Source organism: Pagrus major, chromosome 2, assembly GCF_040436345.1.
Source record: "Pagrus major chromosome 2, Pma_NU_1.0".
NCBI classification, from domain to species: Eukaryota; Metazoa; Chordata; class Actinopteri; order Spariformes; family Sparidae; genus Pagrus; species Pagrus major.
Window position 1 is genome coordinate 27,247,019 of NC_133216.1, and position 17,094 is coordinate 27,264,112.

Here is a 17,094-nt window from a genome sequence, read left to right on the forward strand (position 1 = left end):
AGTAAAATAACTGCAGGCCTGGGTAACATGGAAAACTTTATTTATATAATTCACTTTTCAAGTCCAGTCAATATCATCCAAACACAATCTTAAGAAAACACATTTAAGGCACCTGTAACAGAAACATACTGTACATTCAGTTTATCTGATAAACTGAAAGCAGCAGTTTGTGTGAATACAAGCTTTGGGAAGTAAACATGCACCAAACTATTAGAACACTAAAAACAAAGAGGTAATAAAGGCACTGAGTATAACCACATAGGGGAGTTGTTATCTAAATCATGGGCTTGTTCAACTGACCGAAAATACTACTCTACTCACTACTGATGAGCTAAAATCCAGCAGGAATGTTAGAAAACAAACACTAAACTGCCCCTCAGGAATGAAAGGAATATTAAAAAAACTTGAGGAATTCCTCAATGGTTTGGATAACACCCTGATCAACAGTGGTGTTACACTGTATGCAGAAGAAGAAGAGGTACTGAGTGTAATTCCTTAATTTACATGCTGGTGGACATAGCAGTCAGCTTGTCAAGCTTTCTACCCCTAAAACACAGATTTTTACTGTAAACTGATGATACTTACATTAGTAATGTGAGAGCACTTTCATTACAAACCACCATGATGGCTCTAACAAGGCCTCAAAGAGCAAATGTTAAGAGTAAAAAGGGTCACCAACAAGTCTCAGCTTTATTTCTTTGGCTGCAGTGCATCATTTCTAAACACATACACCTTTGCGTGTCTCAATTTCCCCTTTAATACATTTTTGTCCCTTGTGATCTACTATTTTTACCTTTACTACCAAAGGCCACTGCATGTGTTTGGTCTCCCAGATAGAGTTGAAACACAGCCTCTTAATCAAGGCTCTGGCTTAGTATGCGGTCGAACCTGCCTTCTTGGAGATTTGCTCAAGTTATGACTATTTAGTCGTACAGTACCACACAGACAAAGTCTTTAGTCTGTTGACAGCTTATTGTCGTCCTGGAAAACAGCCCTTTGTGTTCTTTGGTCACTAAAAAAAACTGCAGTCTGGTTTGTGAAAAAGATTTTTCCTTCTAATCGTTCAAGAAATCGTCGTCCAGGTTGACATCTGTGGTGTCGATATCTTCCAGGTCGAAATTGTCCAGGTCCAGATCATCCAGGGCCTGCAGGAAGAACAAAATGTGTGGGTGAAAAACAAAAAGGTGTTGCACAATAGGGGGAGTTCACAGCTACATACAATTATTAATATGTTTTCAGAATACAATACATTTAATTCCATAATTGCAGTGTGTAGATGTCATGCTTGTTAAGTCCTTGAAAGCCATTTTGGTTTGTATATGGGCTATAATTTCAGTAATACGGATAAATAACAGATAATAAAACTTCCAAATACCGGGCTGATAAAATATCAAATGTCCAACATATATCATGCATCTCTAAAAAAAAAAAACCCTGAAACTTACATCCTCATTCAGCTCTGCCTCGAGGTCCTCTGCCATCTCCTCAGTTCCCTCAGGAGCTGCCTCCTGCTCTGCTACGTTGCCCTCTGCAGGGATGGCTGCTGGGGATAAAACCTGTGGCTCAGCCTGCAGAGGCACAGCAGGCTCCAGGTTGTCCTCAGGCTTCACTGGGAATGCTGTGGTTAGATCCTCTTGTTCTGGTTCTTGAGCTGTGACTGGCTTCAGTACTGGCATTGTATCTCCAAATGGGTCTAGCAGTGGATCAAGGGCCAAATCTGAAACAGCCTGGGCTTGGACAGGTGCATCCAGCACTGGACTGCGTGTGTTTTCAAAGGAGATAAGCTCCTCCACTGCTACAGGTGATGGTGCAGTTTCTGAGACAAGTTCCTCAGTAACATGAGTCTCTGCTGCTGCTGTATCTGTGACGGTTGGTGCTTCTGAGGAGATGATGTCTGTTTCCACTTCTTCATCAACAAGCATTTCCTCAGTTGCTATAGACTCTGTTATATCAGTATCAACTGTCAGACCAGTGCTAACTAGGACATCCTCTGTTGCTATGGTTTCTGTCTTCACTGTCTCACTTGGTGTTTCTTCTCTTGCCACAATGGTTTCTGATGTTGTCTCAGTTAGTGTTTCAGTGGCAGCAGTTACATCATCAGCGGCTGGAGAAATTTCCTCAACATCCGTCTCAGCTGATGATCTGACATCATCCATGGGACTGGACTGTACCATCTCTGGCTCTGTCGGGGTAATCTCCATGGTAGACTGTGAGAGGTCTTCCTCTTCAGAGACTGAAGCCTCCTCTGATTCAGTGAAGGCGACAGATTCTGCTTGGTGCGGGTCAACATGCTCTTCTGTCACTGTGACAGGCACAGGGGATGATGGTGTTGGGATTGATTCTTCCTCTGTTGATGACAGAGGATCAATAATCTCCTGTTTTAGTGGAATGAGTTCCTCCACCACTGCTGGTTCTGCAGGTGCAGCTTCTGTCGCTGCTGCTGCCATGACGGGTTCAATCATGCTCTTCATCACTTCCTGTATACGGAACAAGAAAATCGGTTAGAAATGGACCTAGCATGTGTAAATATGGTACCAGCGCAATACTGGGTGAACTTTACTGGAGCTGCAACAATTAGTCAATTGGAATCAAATGACTTTTGGAATAAATGAATTGTCTATGTCATTTTTAAGCATAAACATGTCAAACATTCACACATTCAAACTTCTGTGACGGTTAACAAATTCACTTTGGGTTTTGGACAAAGGAAGCAATCTGAAGATGTCACTTTGGGCTCTGGAAATTTTGATGAGCATTTCTCTTAAACTGATATTTTATAGACTGTGGTTTTTAGTGTGGAATAACAGTGCTGCATTCAAAATCCTACAGAAGACTGACTGGTCTCATCTTTAATGATAAATTTAATTTTATAAGCTTATGATGTAAGACCTTAAAGTGAGTGGAGTAGATATATAAAGTAGCATAAAATGGAAATACTCACATAAAGTAAAACATTTGTATTCAGTACAGTACTTGAGTTAATGTACATTTTTACTGTCCACCTTTGGAGACTGTTGGTTTTTGGTCACTGTAATTGTTCCCTCTGCTCATGTTGGTCATGCAGAGATCCCTTTCTAAAGCAATTTCAGTGCAACATTAAGGCATGTGTGACAAAAATCCACTCTCCTTGTTCTGTGCAAACATTCAATGTTAGCTTCAGCAGTCTGAGTTAGACAAGTGGAGTGTGAATCTAACAAAGCCTTTTCGGAGCAAAATTCTTTCTTTGTGTTTTACCCAGACAGTACTGTGAAGCAAAGAAATAAAAAGACTGGAACTTTACATAGACAGCCACCTCATCAGTCAGACTCTGACTGCTGAAGCCTCATATTAGCTTTGGATTGAACTCTTATTTTGTCTCCAATCTCTCTACAAAACAATCATTTAAGGAGAGGATCTCTGCAAAGTCTGTATGGATTGCAGGAACAATAACCATTCCCAATAATTGTTTCGATGTAGATAGCAGACTTTTTTCCAGCCACCATCTTAGGCAGAAAAAAAATCTTCCAATAGCTGTTTTGCTATCAGATGTTCATTTAGTAATGGTGTACATTTTTTGTTCACAGGGTCAGTTAAAGGAGAGACATCCTTATATAATGAGTCGTGTAGAGCTGCAGGTTGTGATCCTCACCTCTGGCTCGGCGAGCTCTCCTTTGAGCACAAAACTCGCAGATTCCTCCAGAACATCACGGTCCTCATTTGGCTGGAGAATAAAGAGACAGGCAAAATGTAATCTGAAACAGCATGCTTAAAGTATGAGTGGTTAATCCGTGTGACTCAACAATGATGTAATAGCAAAGAAATCATATGAGACCAAATCCTAATTCAACAACTGACTGAACATTTTCTGCAGAAATTGATCCATTTCTGTGCATAATTTATGATAAAATCACTCCACGTCATCTATTAGAGTTTTTAAGTATAGCTCATCCAACTTCCACTCACCATGATGAGTGGGTATTCTGCAGCAGGCCTGACCCTGACGTGAGTCTCCTTGAGGTACTGCTCAGCCAGCACGGCTTGCTGGAGGCCAGGGAACAGGTTGCTGTACTGGCTGGGGTCAGCCAGAGCATCTGCTGCCTTCTGGTTGACCTTGGACAGACTCTCCTTCCACAGCCCCACCACCCTGGAGGAAGGGAAGCGTATGCAGCTCACCGGTGATGAATAATGTAAATATTCTCACAGATACAGATACTGCCATCATCATACACTTTCAGGAACAACATCAATGACTAGGACTTTGTAAAGTTTTGCCTTCTGGTGAAAAACAGGTATTTTTTAAAAATTACAGGCAAACTGCTATATGCAAAGGTTTTGCTCGACACATATGGATATAGGATGATTGTTTGCACACAAACACAGCCAGTACACTGGAGCTCAACACTCGGGTATATGCTGTGCACTCAACAGAAACAACTTTACCTTGACACATGGCTGGGCAGATATGTTCTTGCCAGAAATGCAGCCTCTGGCAACCGATCTGTTTTGATGAGAAGCTCCAGACATTTGTCCATTCTGGGCAAACACAAAAAAAAGTTGGGATGAAAAAATTAAGATAATTTAGCAACACATATCAGTTAATTGAAATGTGGATTCAAACATAGCTTCCTTTCCCCGTCCCTCTTCTCTTCTTCCACCCACCTTCCCTGCAGGAAGCAGGTGAGAAAGGCCACGTTGGTCTTCCCATCCCTCTCCGCCCCCTCTGCCAGTTTGCCCACCATGTCGGCGTTGCCCGAGGCGGTGGCCAACAGCAATAATCCCCCATAATCCTGAGCTTGGTGCAGACACTCCTGGGCCAAGCTAAACTGGCACTTTGTAGTAGCGAGCTCTGCCAGCTGCTTCCATTTCTGCTCTGACTGGAGCCCCCACATGTCATGGTGCCAAAGAGACAGGAGAGAGGATTATCACAGGAGGAGAGGCATGAACCTCAACAATACACCGAGAAGAGCTTACTGAGTATGGGAGGCCTGGGTCGTGACTCACAATGACACATTCTATACACGTTATCCAGCATATTACACAGCTACTGATGAAAGAAAATCATTGAAAACAAAAATTGATTTTGAATGTAACGCACCAAGTTCCTCAATAAGACAGTTTTGTTATGAGAAAAGAACCAGGCTTAAGCTGTTATGACCAAATTTCTACAAAATGACACCATGACACTTTGAGTTTAGTGCTAATTAGCAAATGTTAGTATGCTAAAAAAGCTTAACTAAGATGATGAACTAAGCAGGTTTTCAGCATCTTTTTTAGGATTTCAATATGTGAAGATGGTATATATGCATTTAAGTGTGCTGCTGTATTTTCCCACAATGCAATGCACAAAGGAAATAGAGGAGTTAAACTGGCAGTAGCTTTCCAAGTTGCAGTTTGATTGACACAGGGTTCCCACACCTTCTTAATCATCAAATTCAAGGATTTTTCAAGGACTTTTCCGACCAAATACCTGCAAACTAACAGGCCCAACATGTCATAGTTTGAGACACGGAGTGTGAGAACGCTGTTGACAACCGATGCCCCACATATTGTATAATTTCTCTTTAGTGCAAATGATAAAGTAGGTTGATATTTTTTTTACTAACAGCTAGGACAGCATACTGATGATTACTATGGGTTTGGGCTTTCATCTTGTTTTTGTGTGCATGTGCAGTAGTGCTCTCACCTCTGCCTCCAAGGCCAGCTCATAGGCTATCTTCACCTCTCCCAGCTGCAGGGCCAGTTCAAACTTGTGTTCTGGGTCAGTGGACACAGCCAGGGCCTGCTGTTTGAAGCCCTACACAACACAAGGAGAAACAAAACACATCTTGATATTTCTATTTGATACATTCTGCTCCATCATCTGTTCTTATGTAAAGCACAGCTGCCAGCAGTGGAAGATTGGATATGTGAAACTGTCGGTGTGAAAAAGTGAAGTGGTAAAAGAGAGTGCGTGAGAAGGAAAACCATCCCCATGGTAAATACATTTCAAAAGAAGCACACAAGAATTCTGCCCAGATGTTTCACTCCATCTGTCTGCCTGATGTTCTTTAAATTATGCATTCATGAAATCCTGAATCTACTAAAGCAGAGAGGTGCAGAAAAGTTGAGGGACAAATGTACCTGTTTCTCCAAAAAGTGGGCTACCCTGATCCTCTGCTCCTTGGGGATTGTAGGTAGAACCTTGTCGGCTGTGCCGAAGTCCCTCCTCATGACAGCTGTTTGGTATTCCAGCACTGACAGGAGCAGGGAGAAGCTGATGACGTTCAGCTCCTTGTCTCCCAGGTAGAGACGGTCGTCCTTGGGGATGTAACCCAGCAGATACATGGTCCTACACACCAGAGAGACCATCTTTAAGGCACTTCTTTGAGATTTTTTTTAATGGTATTTCGATTTTACAGGATAAAAAAGGACAGCAAAGTTAGACGGCATGAAACACTGAGTAGATTCAAAGCCATTCAGCAGATTTTTCCCAGCATGCCAGAGATATGATGGCAGAGTGCTGAGGTACACTCGTTTTGTCCTGCCGCCTTACTTAAATTTACAGGTATACATGCATTGTACCTGTCCAGGTGAGCAATGGTGATGATCTCTCCTCCAACATAGTAGTTTAGTCTGTTGAGAGAGCTGGTGAAGATGAAGCAGTCTCCTACCCAAACCCCTGTCTTCACCACCTCTGGGACCTCCCCCAGGACCTGGTGAGCAGGACGTAACACAAGTTAGTTAAAAATAAAGACATCAAAGGCTGATGTCATTTTTTTCTGTCATGTGTTTCTGGAGATCCATTTCGGCAATTTAACCCCCTGCACAGTCTCTCATAATATACACTCCTGCGGGTCTCCCACCTCGAAGGCGTCCTCTATCCCATCTTCTGTGATATTTTCCTTGGACTCCAGGGCTGCTGCCACTCTCTCTGGCTGGTAGCGCAACACGAAGAAAGACTCATCTGTAGCAATACACACCAGCTCCCCAGAGTCAGACCAGAAGATCTGAAGACAGAAAGACAAGATATTATAAAAATGGGCAATACACAAATTGTTGGAGATGTGAGAGCTGTGACAGTATGACCCACATGTTTAGGTTGGATCTCGATGCGGCGGATCAGTTCTGCGGTCTCCCAGTCATAGAAGGCCAGGCCACTGTTTGACCTCACTCCCAGCAAGAAGCCACCAAAGATACCTGCAGGACAGCAGGATACTAAGCATTACACAGAGATGGGCACACATATATGTACATACTGTATCCACGCACACCAAAACTATCATGTCAACAGAGAAAAAGGAAAATAAAGCTCACCTTCAGCTCCAAAGTCAGGTTTAAAAGCCTTCTTCTCTTTAAAGTTCTTAAATATTTTGACCATACTGTTGCCTTCCCTGATGGCATACCTATGAAAACAGTGTAGACACTTAAATTTAATCTATCGGAACAAAATGAAGTTTATTACTCGTAATATTTTACAGTTATAGTTAAAAGAATAATTTGACATTTTTGATCGCTTTCAGGCAAGAGTAAATATCAAAGCTCTCCTTCTTAATATGAAGCTAAAGCCAAAATGCAATAGCTTAGTTAGCTTAGCGTACTGTAAAGATTGGAATGAGGGGAGACACAGCTATAGTATTTCCCAAATGCCAACCTACTCTTATAAGTTGTTGGGGACCAAAATGTCAAACTATTTCTTTAAGGTGTGTAGGACTTACTGTGAGGAGTCATGAGCCCAGATAAATTCTTGAGCTGAGCCGAAGCTCTTGTTCCTCAGGGCCATGGCGGTGTAGATGATATACTCCCCATCTCCACACACCACTACAAACCTGCAAACACACAAAGACACAAAACACAAACAAATTGGATATAAGATTACATTTTGAAACCTCAACTAAGGATGATATATACAATTCAAAACAACAGACACAAACATGCAGTCAAATTTTACTGAGTACTTCTCAGTCTTTAACACCACCACTGCTTTCACCCACAGCAAACCAACGTCTCACCTCCCGTTGGGGCTGTGTTGGATGGTCTGAGGGTAGATCTCACAGCTGCCCATGTCTTTGACACCCAGCGGCAGCCTCTCCCCATCCCTGATCTCCGTATCTCCCATGGCCTTCAGGTTGGCCTGCTGCACCTCGGAGTGGCGGGCCCACATGACCTTCCCACTGGAGTCCATGGACATAGCCGGCTCCTCCCGACCCAGCTGAGACAGAGAGGGAGAGGGGACACGAGGGTGAGGTGTAAGATGAGAAAAAAGAGAAGAAAAGGGGTACAGAGGACTACTTGTAAAAAGGAGGGGGCACCTTTTTCATATTACTGGTCAATAAATGTTCATTCAGCTTATACAAGCTACATGATGTACTCCAACTGAGGGTGTTTTATGACTGCCAATAGCTGTTGTTGAGGATAAAAAGGTCATGTCCTCTATTTCCTCGGAGAATTTGTGGGCTTTAATAACCTGAAATGTTGTTTACAGTTTAAATTTGAACGTTAATGTTCAATTTTCTGTTAACAAGAGATTACTGACATTATTTCTGAAGTCTGAGGTTCCTAGCTGCTGTCCTCAGGGCCCCACTGACAAAAGAGAGGCATCTAAGAGCCCAGTGATTGAGGTTAAAGTGACTTTGGGCTGAAATTAGGAAAACTCTACTGACTAAATGATAATTGTTCTAAAAATTGCACTGAAGTTGAAGATTTCCAGAGAGGACAGGCTCATATATGTTTACAGCTTGTCATTATTCACTCTGAACATGCTTAGACCATGACCGTTTACCTTTATATTCTTTATAATTGTAATTTCCGTCAACCACATGAGGAATCAGAGAAAACAGTATGGTATGTAGTGCTTACAATGTAACGTATGAAAGTGTAAACAGCTTTTTGGAAGCTATAAAAAACACAGACCTTGATGATGATGCTGCCTTCATCGTAGCCTATAGCCACACTGTTGGAGCCAGGCTGGCCACTTATACACCACACCCTCTCCATGCCATAGTTGAGCGTGTTTTCTAGTCGGTAGGTGTTGGAGTGCCACACTCGAACTGTGCCTGAGGAAACGACAAAGAGACCAGACTGAACCACGATGCTGTACCTACTGATTTTGGGCTACAGTTTTTTTTTTTTTTTTGCGTTTGAGTCGTTTTCAAATGTTTCATTTAAATACACAACGTACCATCCTCGGAGCCTGTGAGGATGATCGGCAGTTCGGGATGGAAACTGACGCAGGTCACGTTCTGGGCGTGACCCTCCAGAGTCTGAACACAGGTTTTGTTCTGGTAGATGAAGAGACACAGCACACACACTCATCAGATAATGTCACATGTCAACACTGAACTACACCTTTTATATCTTAACCGTGCATGTGTGTATGTTAGCAATACTGAACACTGAATAATCACAATGCACATGCTATCTGCTGCCCTATAACTAAGTATTGTGTGTTAAGTTTTATTTCACATATTAAATGCATGCTTGACATTGTTTTAGAAACTTGTTATTTTATTTTCAAATAAGGAAAATGATTAGTATTTTGTAGTTGAGACAAACCATTGTAGAAATTATAGATTCAACTATATCTACTGCTTCTGCTGTCCTTACATACACTGTTTATGGGAGATCCGTGTGAGCTTCGCTGTATAGCTCCGTTATGGAATAATTGACTTAATACATAAGAGGGGAGGCATACAAGAAAGATTTCTATTAGGTTAAACACATTCTTGGCTCTGGGGTCAAAAGATGTGTACATTGTTCTACAACTAAGGGTTTGGTGAGGCATTTTTTTATTTTAATTTGAAAAGAGTCAACAGTCGTCTTCTCAGAGAATCTGTGTTTGCTGAGAGTAAAGAGCAGTGGGCTGAAGATGTATGAACTAAACTCATGAGTAGGTAAAATAAGAACGTAACTGAAAAGCAAAGATCTTTATGTGTCACTTGAGAGTTGGTACTTGTTCAGCATAATGTGTGAATGTGCCATTGTGATCCTATTGCCCTTTCTACTGGGAACTGTGCAATGTCTTTTAATAAGATGAATACATATGGATGACTCTCTCAGACTGAATAAGCTGTTATGGAACATTTAGAGTAGACTGTAAGTTGGAGATAATGTGGAAGATAAGATAAAAAGCTCTTACTCAGGATAAAGTGTAGGCTTGTGGCAGTTCTTTCCAGTATACAGTTCATTTTGTTACCTGATAATCCCAGATCTTTACCAGGCGGTCGTCAGCCCCTGATATGAGGTAGGGCTTGTCTCCTCCGCTGTAGTAATCAATACAGTTCACTCCCTTCTCGTGGCCTTCCAGAGTGAAGTTGGGAGTCTTGGAGCCCAGCTGCCACACCTGTACAGCACACACGCAGAGCAGGAACATGCAGAAAGAGAGTTTGTATAAAAGAGTATTGCAAATATCAGTATATTTGAGTCGATGTGTGAATAGGGTAAATAAATGAGGCCTGTATCTCACAGAAGTTGTGCTGTTAGTGGTTGTGTTTCTCAAACATGAGACCACATTTCCCATAAACCCTGTTACTTGTGACTGCATATGAAGTGTCCCTGCCTCTCCCACATTGTCTGTCACCCATTGTTCACTTTTACTTAAACGGGAGGAACAGCACCTTTTTCTGTTTGTGCCCTGAAGCAATCTTCTTTTGTGTGCTCTTACAAGCATTTGCATGTGTGTGTGTGTGTGTGTGTGTGTGTGTGCATGTGTATACCTTAATGGTTCTGTCCAGAGAGGCGCTGGCAAACTGGTTGTTATCTTTGGGGTTGATGACAATCTCCATGACGTAGTGAGTGTGCCCCTCAAACACCTGACTGCACGACCACTTCCTGTCCCAGTCCCACAGCTTGATCAACATGTCATCTGAATACACACACACACACACACACACACACACACACACACACACACACACACACACACACACACAAACAATGATGATGATGATGAGTATTTGCTTAATATGCTATATCTTTCCAGTTATAGTTGGGAAATCTGAAAAGCGTTTTCTGTGAGTGAGTGTAGCTCCTTCATACCGCTGCTGGTGAGGATGTAGGGCTGTGTAGGGTGGACAGCGATGCAGCGGATGTAGTCAGCGTGAGCCTCAAACATGTGAACTCGCTCCAGAGTGTTGTAATTGAACACACGGATCAGCATGTCATCCTGAGGACGGGCGCAGAGATCGTGAAACACAACACAATAACACCAATTTATCTGGCTATGGATGCTGCCTCTGAAGAGTATCACTGCCTAATGCACTGTGGGTAGAAAGCAAAAGGTCGCCCATCCAGCCCAAGACGATGGGGTATTCTGACCCCGATGTTAGGCACAACAAGCTCAGGTTTTACCTTAAAGGATAGGTTCACCCAAAAATGAATATTCAGTCATTATTTACGCAGCTCCATGTCAACGGAAAGTCAAGTAAAGTAGATGGGGACTTGCTATAAAACAGTTAAAAAACAACCAATAACCCTAACCAATAAAATTGCTCCATACAGCTTATCCAGTGTAATCCAAGACTCTGGTAGCCCGAGATCCTAAATTAATTCGAAAAGACCCTTTAGGAGTCCCCATCTACTTCAGTTATTTAGGAGAATGCAGCAACACAACTCGAGGAGGAAAAATAAAGCGACTAAACTGAAACCCAACCTGACAAATTGATGATAAATTAACATTTATTCCACAAATTCTCATTCTGAGGTAGTTTGTACTTCTAATTTCTTATTAATTCACATACTGAAAAGAAAGATAACTTTATTAAGTACATTACCGCTCTCATTGAGTTAAAACACTTACTGCTCCGGCGATGACCCAGTGTTTCCTGGCTACAAACTTGGCCACTCTGACAGGCAGGTCACACAGCTCGAAGGTTTTCACCATCGTCTGCACACACAAACAAGAAATTAACATCACAGACAATCAAAAAGCTTGGATGAAGATATATGAAGTGACTGTGTGTGTGAAGGAACGACTCCATGATATGACTGATTAGAGGAATGTGGAACTGACTGACTGACCTGTGTCTCGTGGTTCCAGACCACCAGAGTGCCGCTGTAGAGGCTGACCACCATCCATGGCTCAGTGGGGTGCAGATCCACGCTCTTCACCCGGTCTGACCGAGCCGTCAGCTTCCGCTTGATGTCCAACCGCAGAGGCTATAATGTACATAAAAGAAAAGATGATCATGATGCTAAAAGATATTAATCAGCATCGGTCTGAGTTAACCAATCAGCTCCTCTCAACAACAGCTGATGCTCTTAGTCCATACAGCAATCAGCAGCCTATATTTGAAATACACCTTTAATTCAGTGATTTTTTATCTTGGAAGGCAGGAACATTATGAATAGCAGCTCACACTGTACTGTTTTTCAGGTTTTGGGGATAGTTATGGAGGGGGCGTGTCTGTTGTTACTACCCATTCCACATTTTATGTGCATGACTGCTCCAGAGTGACTGGGCCCTCTCAAGTCGATTCATGCCAATGAAAATGTGTAGTCCTTTCATTTATCTACTATTAATAATGACATGGATGTACATTTAAAATCCTCCATTAAGCAAATATTAAATTCTTGTCATACGATGTACAAAATAAATCACTTTAACTTCCTTGATTACACGGTAGTCAACTTTTATGAACCCTCTTGTTGCATATGGTCGCTACATATACAGCCAACCGTGCGTTTTGCATGTTTCCAACTCTGATGTTAAAGTTTATGGGTTGTCGTTTCACGCACACGGACAGCAGAGCAGCCCGACAGTGATCGACAACAAACCGACAAGGTTAAAGTATTTAGTTAGTCTGTTCCGCCTACCATGTTTCCACGTCAGTGAGTCTCTGCGGTGCTGTACAGTAAAGACACCGGCCTGCCTGCTGCTGCTCCCGTCGTGCTTCTCCTGCGGAGCTCAGTGGACAAACTTTAGTGACCAAGTGCAAGGATAGAAACAAATTCATTTCCGGTATGGATTTTCACAATACATCTCTCAAAAAAAAATGAAAGGCTCCCTAAAAGTATATGTAAAACTATATATATCTTTGGTTATTATTATTATTATTATTATTATTGTTATTATTATTATTATTATTATTATTTGTAGTAGCAGTATTAATTGGGTTATCATTTATTAATATAATAATCTGAATAACAACCATCTGAGTAAATGGACTCCACCTCTCACTAGCTCTCTGTGTGAACAGTTCCAAGAAGAACAGTGTTATGCAATAGTTAAACTAGTTAAATGTTGTTTTATCTACATAAAGGTCAAAGGATAGATGTTAAAAAACAATACGCATAGTACAAGGGTGTGTGGGAGGGCTGGAGTAAACACTGCACTGGCAGTGTAAAAAGCTACTATAAGTGCATTGGCTACAGTATGTACTTGATGTGGAGTATATGCATGTATACTTGTCTATATACAGGAAATACAGCCTGCTCTAATTTACATTTGAAATAGATCATATACAGCCTGCATCTTGTTGTACAATGTGTGTTTTAAACTGTGATATACATCATTTGTAAGTTGGCCTAGTGCGGTCCCAAGGCTGTAATTTTGTGCTAAACACTGATAGGTTTAAAAGCTTTTTCTTTATGTTTGAAAATCTCAAAATATCCTTTAGCTTTACGTTTGTAAAAGCAACGCTTTCATTTTGAAGACAATTCGCCCCATTTCCGGTTAAGGTCTCTCTGTCGCTGTCTGACTTGACGCAGCGTCTTTTGGCGACGTGGATCCTCCAGCGCTTCCTGTGGGGAGCAGCTCAAGATCCGGCAGAGAAGCAGAACATGTTGTACCTGTGAGCTCGACCTACACTGCAAACACACACAGGCTAGCCTTAAACAGCCCACAAACTTTACTGTTGAGTCTAAAACCTACAATATGCCAGGCAAATGCAAAATCATGAGCATGGATTCAATTTGTCGAGGTTGAATAAAAGGCCTTAACTTTTTTTGCAGTGTACCATCAGAGCCTCTCTCTGTCATAATTATATCGATATTCAATTAGTCATTTAATATGAGAAAAAACTTTCAGTATAAAGGTTTGTTTCAAAGTGTTCATAAATACATAAACCATTTACTGTGTGTCAGGTCTTCAAAACGTGTGTGTGTGTGTGTGTGTGTGTGTGAAAGACGTGATAAACTCACTGGGAGATTACTCAACTAAAGGGGACAACAGCTCAATAAAAACACCAGAAATGAAAAGGACATTAGTATTAAATCAGTTTATTACAGGTATTCACAATTACATTATAAATAGACAGCAACATGCAGCACATGACGGGCAGCTTTGTGCAGACTGGGGTGGTTCCCATCTTACTGGCTCTTCTTAAATACTTGGTGGCAGACTTTGTCAAGCACATGGATTTCCTGAGAGAGAAGGAGAGAGGAGACCTTTAGACTGCGAGTCCAACATGATGCAACGAATGTCAATATCTGAGTTATATAATCAGGTAGAGCTTACATCCATATGTTTTAGATAGCGGTTCATTATCACTTTTATTGTTATTGCCCGCAGTTATGAGATAGATTAGCCTGATCTAATTGAAGGTTGAGACGAATTTCATCATGCAAGTGAAACGATAAAGTGTTTTTAATTTGAACTTTTTATGGTGTTTGCTTTGCTGTTTAATGTGGCCGACTAGAGAGACTGAATATTGCCAATCCTTTCATAACCCTGCCAAAACTCTGTGTGACACTTTCTCTCACCAGGTGTAGCATGTCTCCCTCGATCCACTGTTTCCAGCCACGGTTTTCTTTCTCTCCCTTCTGGACACACACCAGCTTGTCTCCATCCCAGGTAACCAGTGTCTGATATCACCACACAGACAAAGCATCATTTTATAGGTTAGTATCCAAAACATGTGTTTTATATTTATCATCGGTGACTCTGTAGTTGTTTTTACTCAAAATCTTTCATCGAGAGCACTTCCTCCTTCAGGTCTGTGTAAAATACATGAAAACAGTCCCACCTTGACCTTTCGGTTGTCCAGGCCCTTTGTCTGCTCCTCAAACTCCTCTCCTATGACGAAGTTGACCTCGTAGTTCCTGAAGGTGCTCAGGGTGTTCGTTTCAAATTTGTCTCCATTCTGGACGATCACTTTTGTCTGATGCAGGTGGGCGGCTATCTTCCTGGTGGCAAAGTCAATGTCTGCAAGCGTAAACACACACACACACACACACACGCACGCACGCACGCACACACACACACACACACACACACACACACACACACACACAAGAACCAATGGGATATAATGTCAATGGCAGGAGTCAATTTCCCATCCTGGTTTAGCGTGTAGTTTGACTAAATCCTTATGTGCACAGACACACCAGGAGCACACATCCAGGGACACACATGACGGCACAGGCCACTTATTCTGATTCCTCTCCGGCTGGCCGTTTTGACAGTCTCATTTACCCTTTAAAAATGACCTTGCTCCGAGTCAAAATGGGCCTAGATGAGTTTCTCCACCCCGTTCAGCACCAGGCCCAGCCACAGAGAGACACCCACCCTGACCGTTTAGATATTCATATCCCATTTGCCTTAAAGTGAAAATTCAATTTCCCCCATCACTCTTACAGATGAGGCCCCTACATTTACCCATCTAAATAATATTTTTGACCCATTTCCATAAGGATGTCATTTTCCTATCCGCTCGATGGAAATGAGGTGCAGGCGCTCAGGATTTCCCAGATTTTGTGTGAGCTGAGTGTACCGGGGTTGTTTTATGAATTGCAGATAGAGTTGGTGAATAATGAAAGTGTTTCTTGGCCTGATCAATGATAGCTCAACGTCAGGCTCCCTCTCTCTCTCTAACTCTCTCTCTCACTGTCTTTTTTTAAAAAAAATGACAAGCTGGCCCGCTGCCTGATCCCGGGTCTGAATCCGTCTGCCTTTTCTGCGTATCAGGAAGATGAAAATGCAGAAAGGAGTGAATCAATATTTATTTGGCGTGGTAACAGACGGCAACCGCTCACAGAGTGGAGGTTAACTTGGCCTGACAGCGGCTCAATGAGGAAATGAAGCAGTGCAACGGTATTCCTCTTCCTCCCTCACACTGCCGCTCTCTCACTCTTTCCGTGACACTCCTTCCAGATTTGCTGCCCAGGCCTCACTTCCCACTTGGCTGCGTCTTCGAATGTTACCTTCTAATTGACTCCTGTTTTTTCCTGGGAGTTACAAGCCGCGGTCTCCCCTTTTACGATATGCCATTATGCATTGAGTAGGCAGTAAGAACTTACCGATGGCCTTCATGACCTCCTCGAAGTTCTCGTTGCTCACCATCTCCCAGCGTCCATTGTAATCAGCAGGCATTTTGGACTGGCGTGCAGTGTTCTTTGCCGTTACAGCTAGTTGGTCTGTCAAACTGAGGGAGAGAGTTCATGGGCCCAACCCTTTTTATACACTCTCTGTGTGTGCGTGTGTGTGTGTGTGTGTGTGCATGAAGACCAAAGGACAGGGTCAGCCTGATAATTTCCCCAGGGCAGTGTTTGTGTGTTTGTGTGTGTGTTTGTGTGTGTGTGTGTGTGTGTGTGTGTGGTATAAAGTTTGTGCATTGGAAACACACTCCTTCCTTTTATACATGTATGTTTACAGTATTTTCCGTGATATACAACCCTGTGTTTGTGCACATGCATTATGCGCCTGTGCATTAAGTGTGTGCACACTCACTTGGATGCACTTAAAGAGTCTGCTGTACTTTCAATCTACATTTCCTCCCAGAACACCGGCTCTAGCAGTTACTCATTCTAATGTAGTGGAATGGAGAGAGGATGGAGAGGAGCAGGGACACAGATGAGTGCTGTGCATGCTCAGAGTTCATCTCTTGGGTCTTTCTTGAGCCTGCAGTGGAAAGTTTTCTCTCTGGTTTCATATCAAGGAACAAAGTTCAAGTGACGAAATTTCATTGACTCAAATGCAACTCCACTGCAGTATTTAGACCAAAGTTTAGACACTTTTTGCAGAACTGTCTCTTAAGAGTCTTGACTTTAAGCCCACTTTAACATTGCCTGAATCAGCCAGAGCCAGTTGAGTGTGAGCATGTGTGCACATATTTATTACCAATGTTTTTGTGTGTTGGTTTATGCAAAGTGGCCACAGTTAATGTTTAAGAAATGTGAAATGTGATCTTGAATTGCCATCCA

At 42.3% G+C, this 17,094-nt stretch overlaps 2 protein-coding genes across 2 annotated transcripts; both read right to left on the reverse strand.

Moving 5' to 3' along the window:
* Nucleotides 1-23: 23 nt before the first annotated feature.
* Nucleotides 24-12,844, reverse strand: LOC141015610 (coatomer subunit beta'-like). The gene is made up of 22 exons (XM_073489747.1): nucleotides 12,769-12,844; nucleotides 11,974-12,111; nucleotides 11,753-11,839; nucleotides 10,993-11,119; nucleotides 10,671-10,819; nucleotides 10,151-10,297; nucleotides 9,137-9,236; nucleotides 8,869-9,011; nucleotides 7,968-8,167; nucleotides 7,674-7,784; nucleotides 7,273-7,361; nucleotides 7,049-7,155; nucleotides 6,822-6,965; nucleotides 6,541-6,671; nucleotides 6,100-6,307; nucleotides 5,663-5,773; nucleotides 4,639-4,853; nucleotides 4,420-4,512; nucleotides 3,943-4,123; nucleotides 3,629-3,700; nucleotides 1,446-2,477; nucleotides 24-1,145 (listed from the first exon to the last, which is right to left on the reverse strand). Exons 1-22 carry the CDS (start codon nucleotides 12,769-12,771, stop codon nucleotides 1,056-1,058), a joined length of 3,678 nt encoding a protein of 1,225 aa, XP_073345848.1. The 5' UTR covers nucleotides 12,772-12,844; the 3' UTR covers nucleotides 24-1,055.
* Nucleotides 12,845-14,156: 1,312 nt separating this feature from the next.
* LOC141013289 (retinol-binding protein 2-like) lies at nucleotides 14,157-16,320 on the reverse strand. Its single transcript, XM_073486957.1, has 4 exons — nucleotides 16,192-16,320; nucleotides 14,919-15,097; nucleotides 14,656-14,757; nucleotides 14,157-14,316 (listed from the first exon to the last, which is right to left on the reverse strand). The coding sequence occupies exons 1-4, from the start codon at nucleotides 16,262-16,264 to the stop codon at nucleotides 14,263-14,265; spliced, it is 408 nt and encodes a 135-aa protein (XP_073343058.1). The 5' UTR covers nucleotides 16,265-16,320; the 3' UTR covers nucleotides 14,157-14,262.
* Between the last annotated feature and the right edge of the window lie 774 nt (nucleotides 16,321-17,094).

Excerpts from the sequence above, each read along its gene's own strand:
- LOC141015610 (XM_073489747.1), bottom strand. Across the intron at positions 9,012-9,136 it reads CCTCACAGGCTCCGAGGATG|GCACAGTTCGAGTGTGGCAC; the intron begins GTACGTTGTGTA and ends TCGTTTCCTCAG. Across the intron at positions 7,156-7,272 it reads ACCTGACTTTGGAGCTGAAG|GTATCTTTGGTGGCTTCTTG; the intron begins GTGAGCTTTATT and ends GCTGTCCTGCAG.
- LOC141013289 (XM_073486957.1), bottom strand. The coding sequence starts at position 16,264 with ATGCCTGCTGATTACAATGGACGCTGGGAGATGGTGAGCAACGAGAAC. Across the intron at positions 15,098-16,191 it reads GGAGGTCATGAAGGCCATCG|ACATTGACTTTGCCACCAGG; the intron begins GTAAGTTCTTAC and ends TTACGCTTGCAG. Across the intron at positions 14,758-14,918 it reads TGGACAACCGAAAGGTCAAG|ACACTGGTTACCTGGGATGG; the intron begins GTGGGACTGTTT and ends TGGTGATATCAG.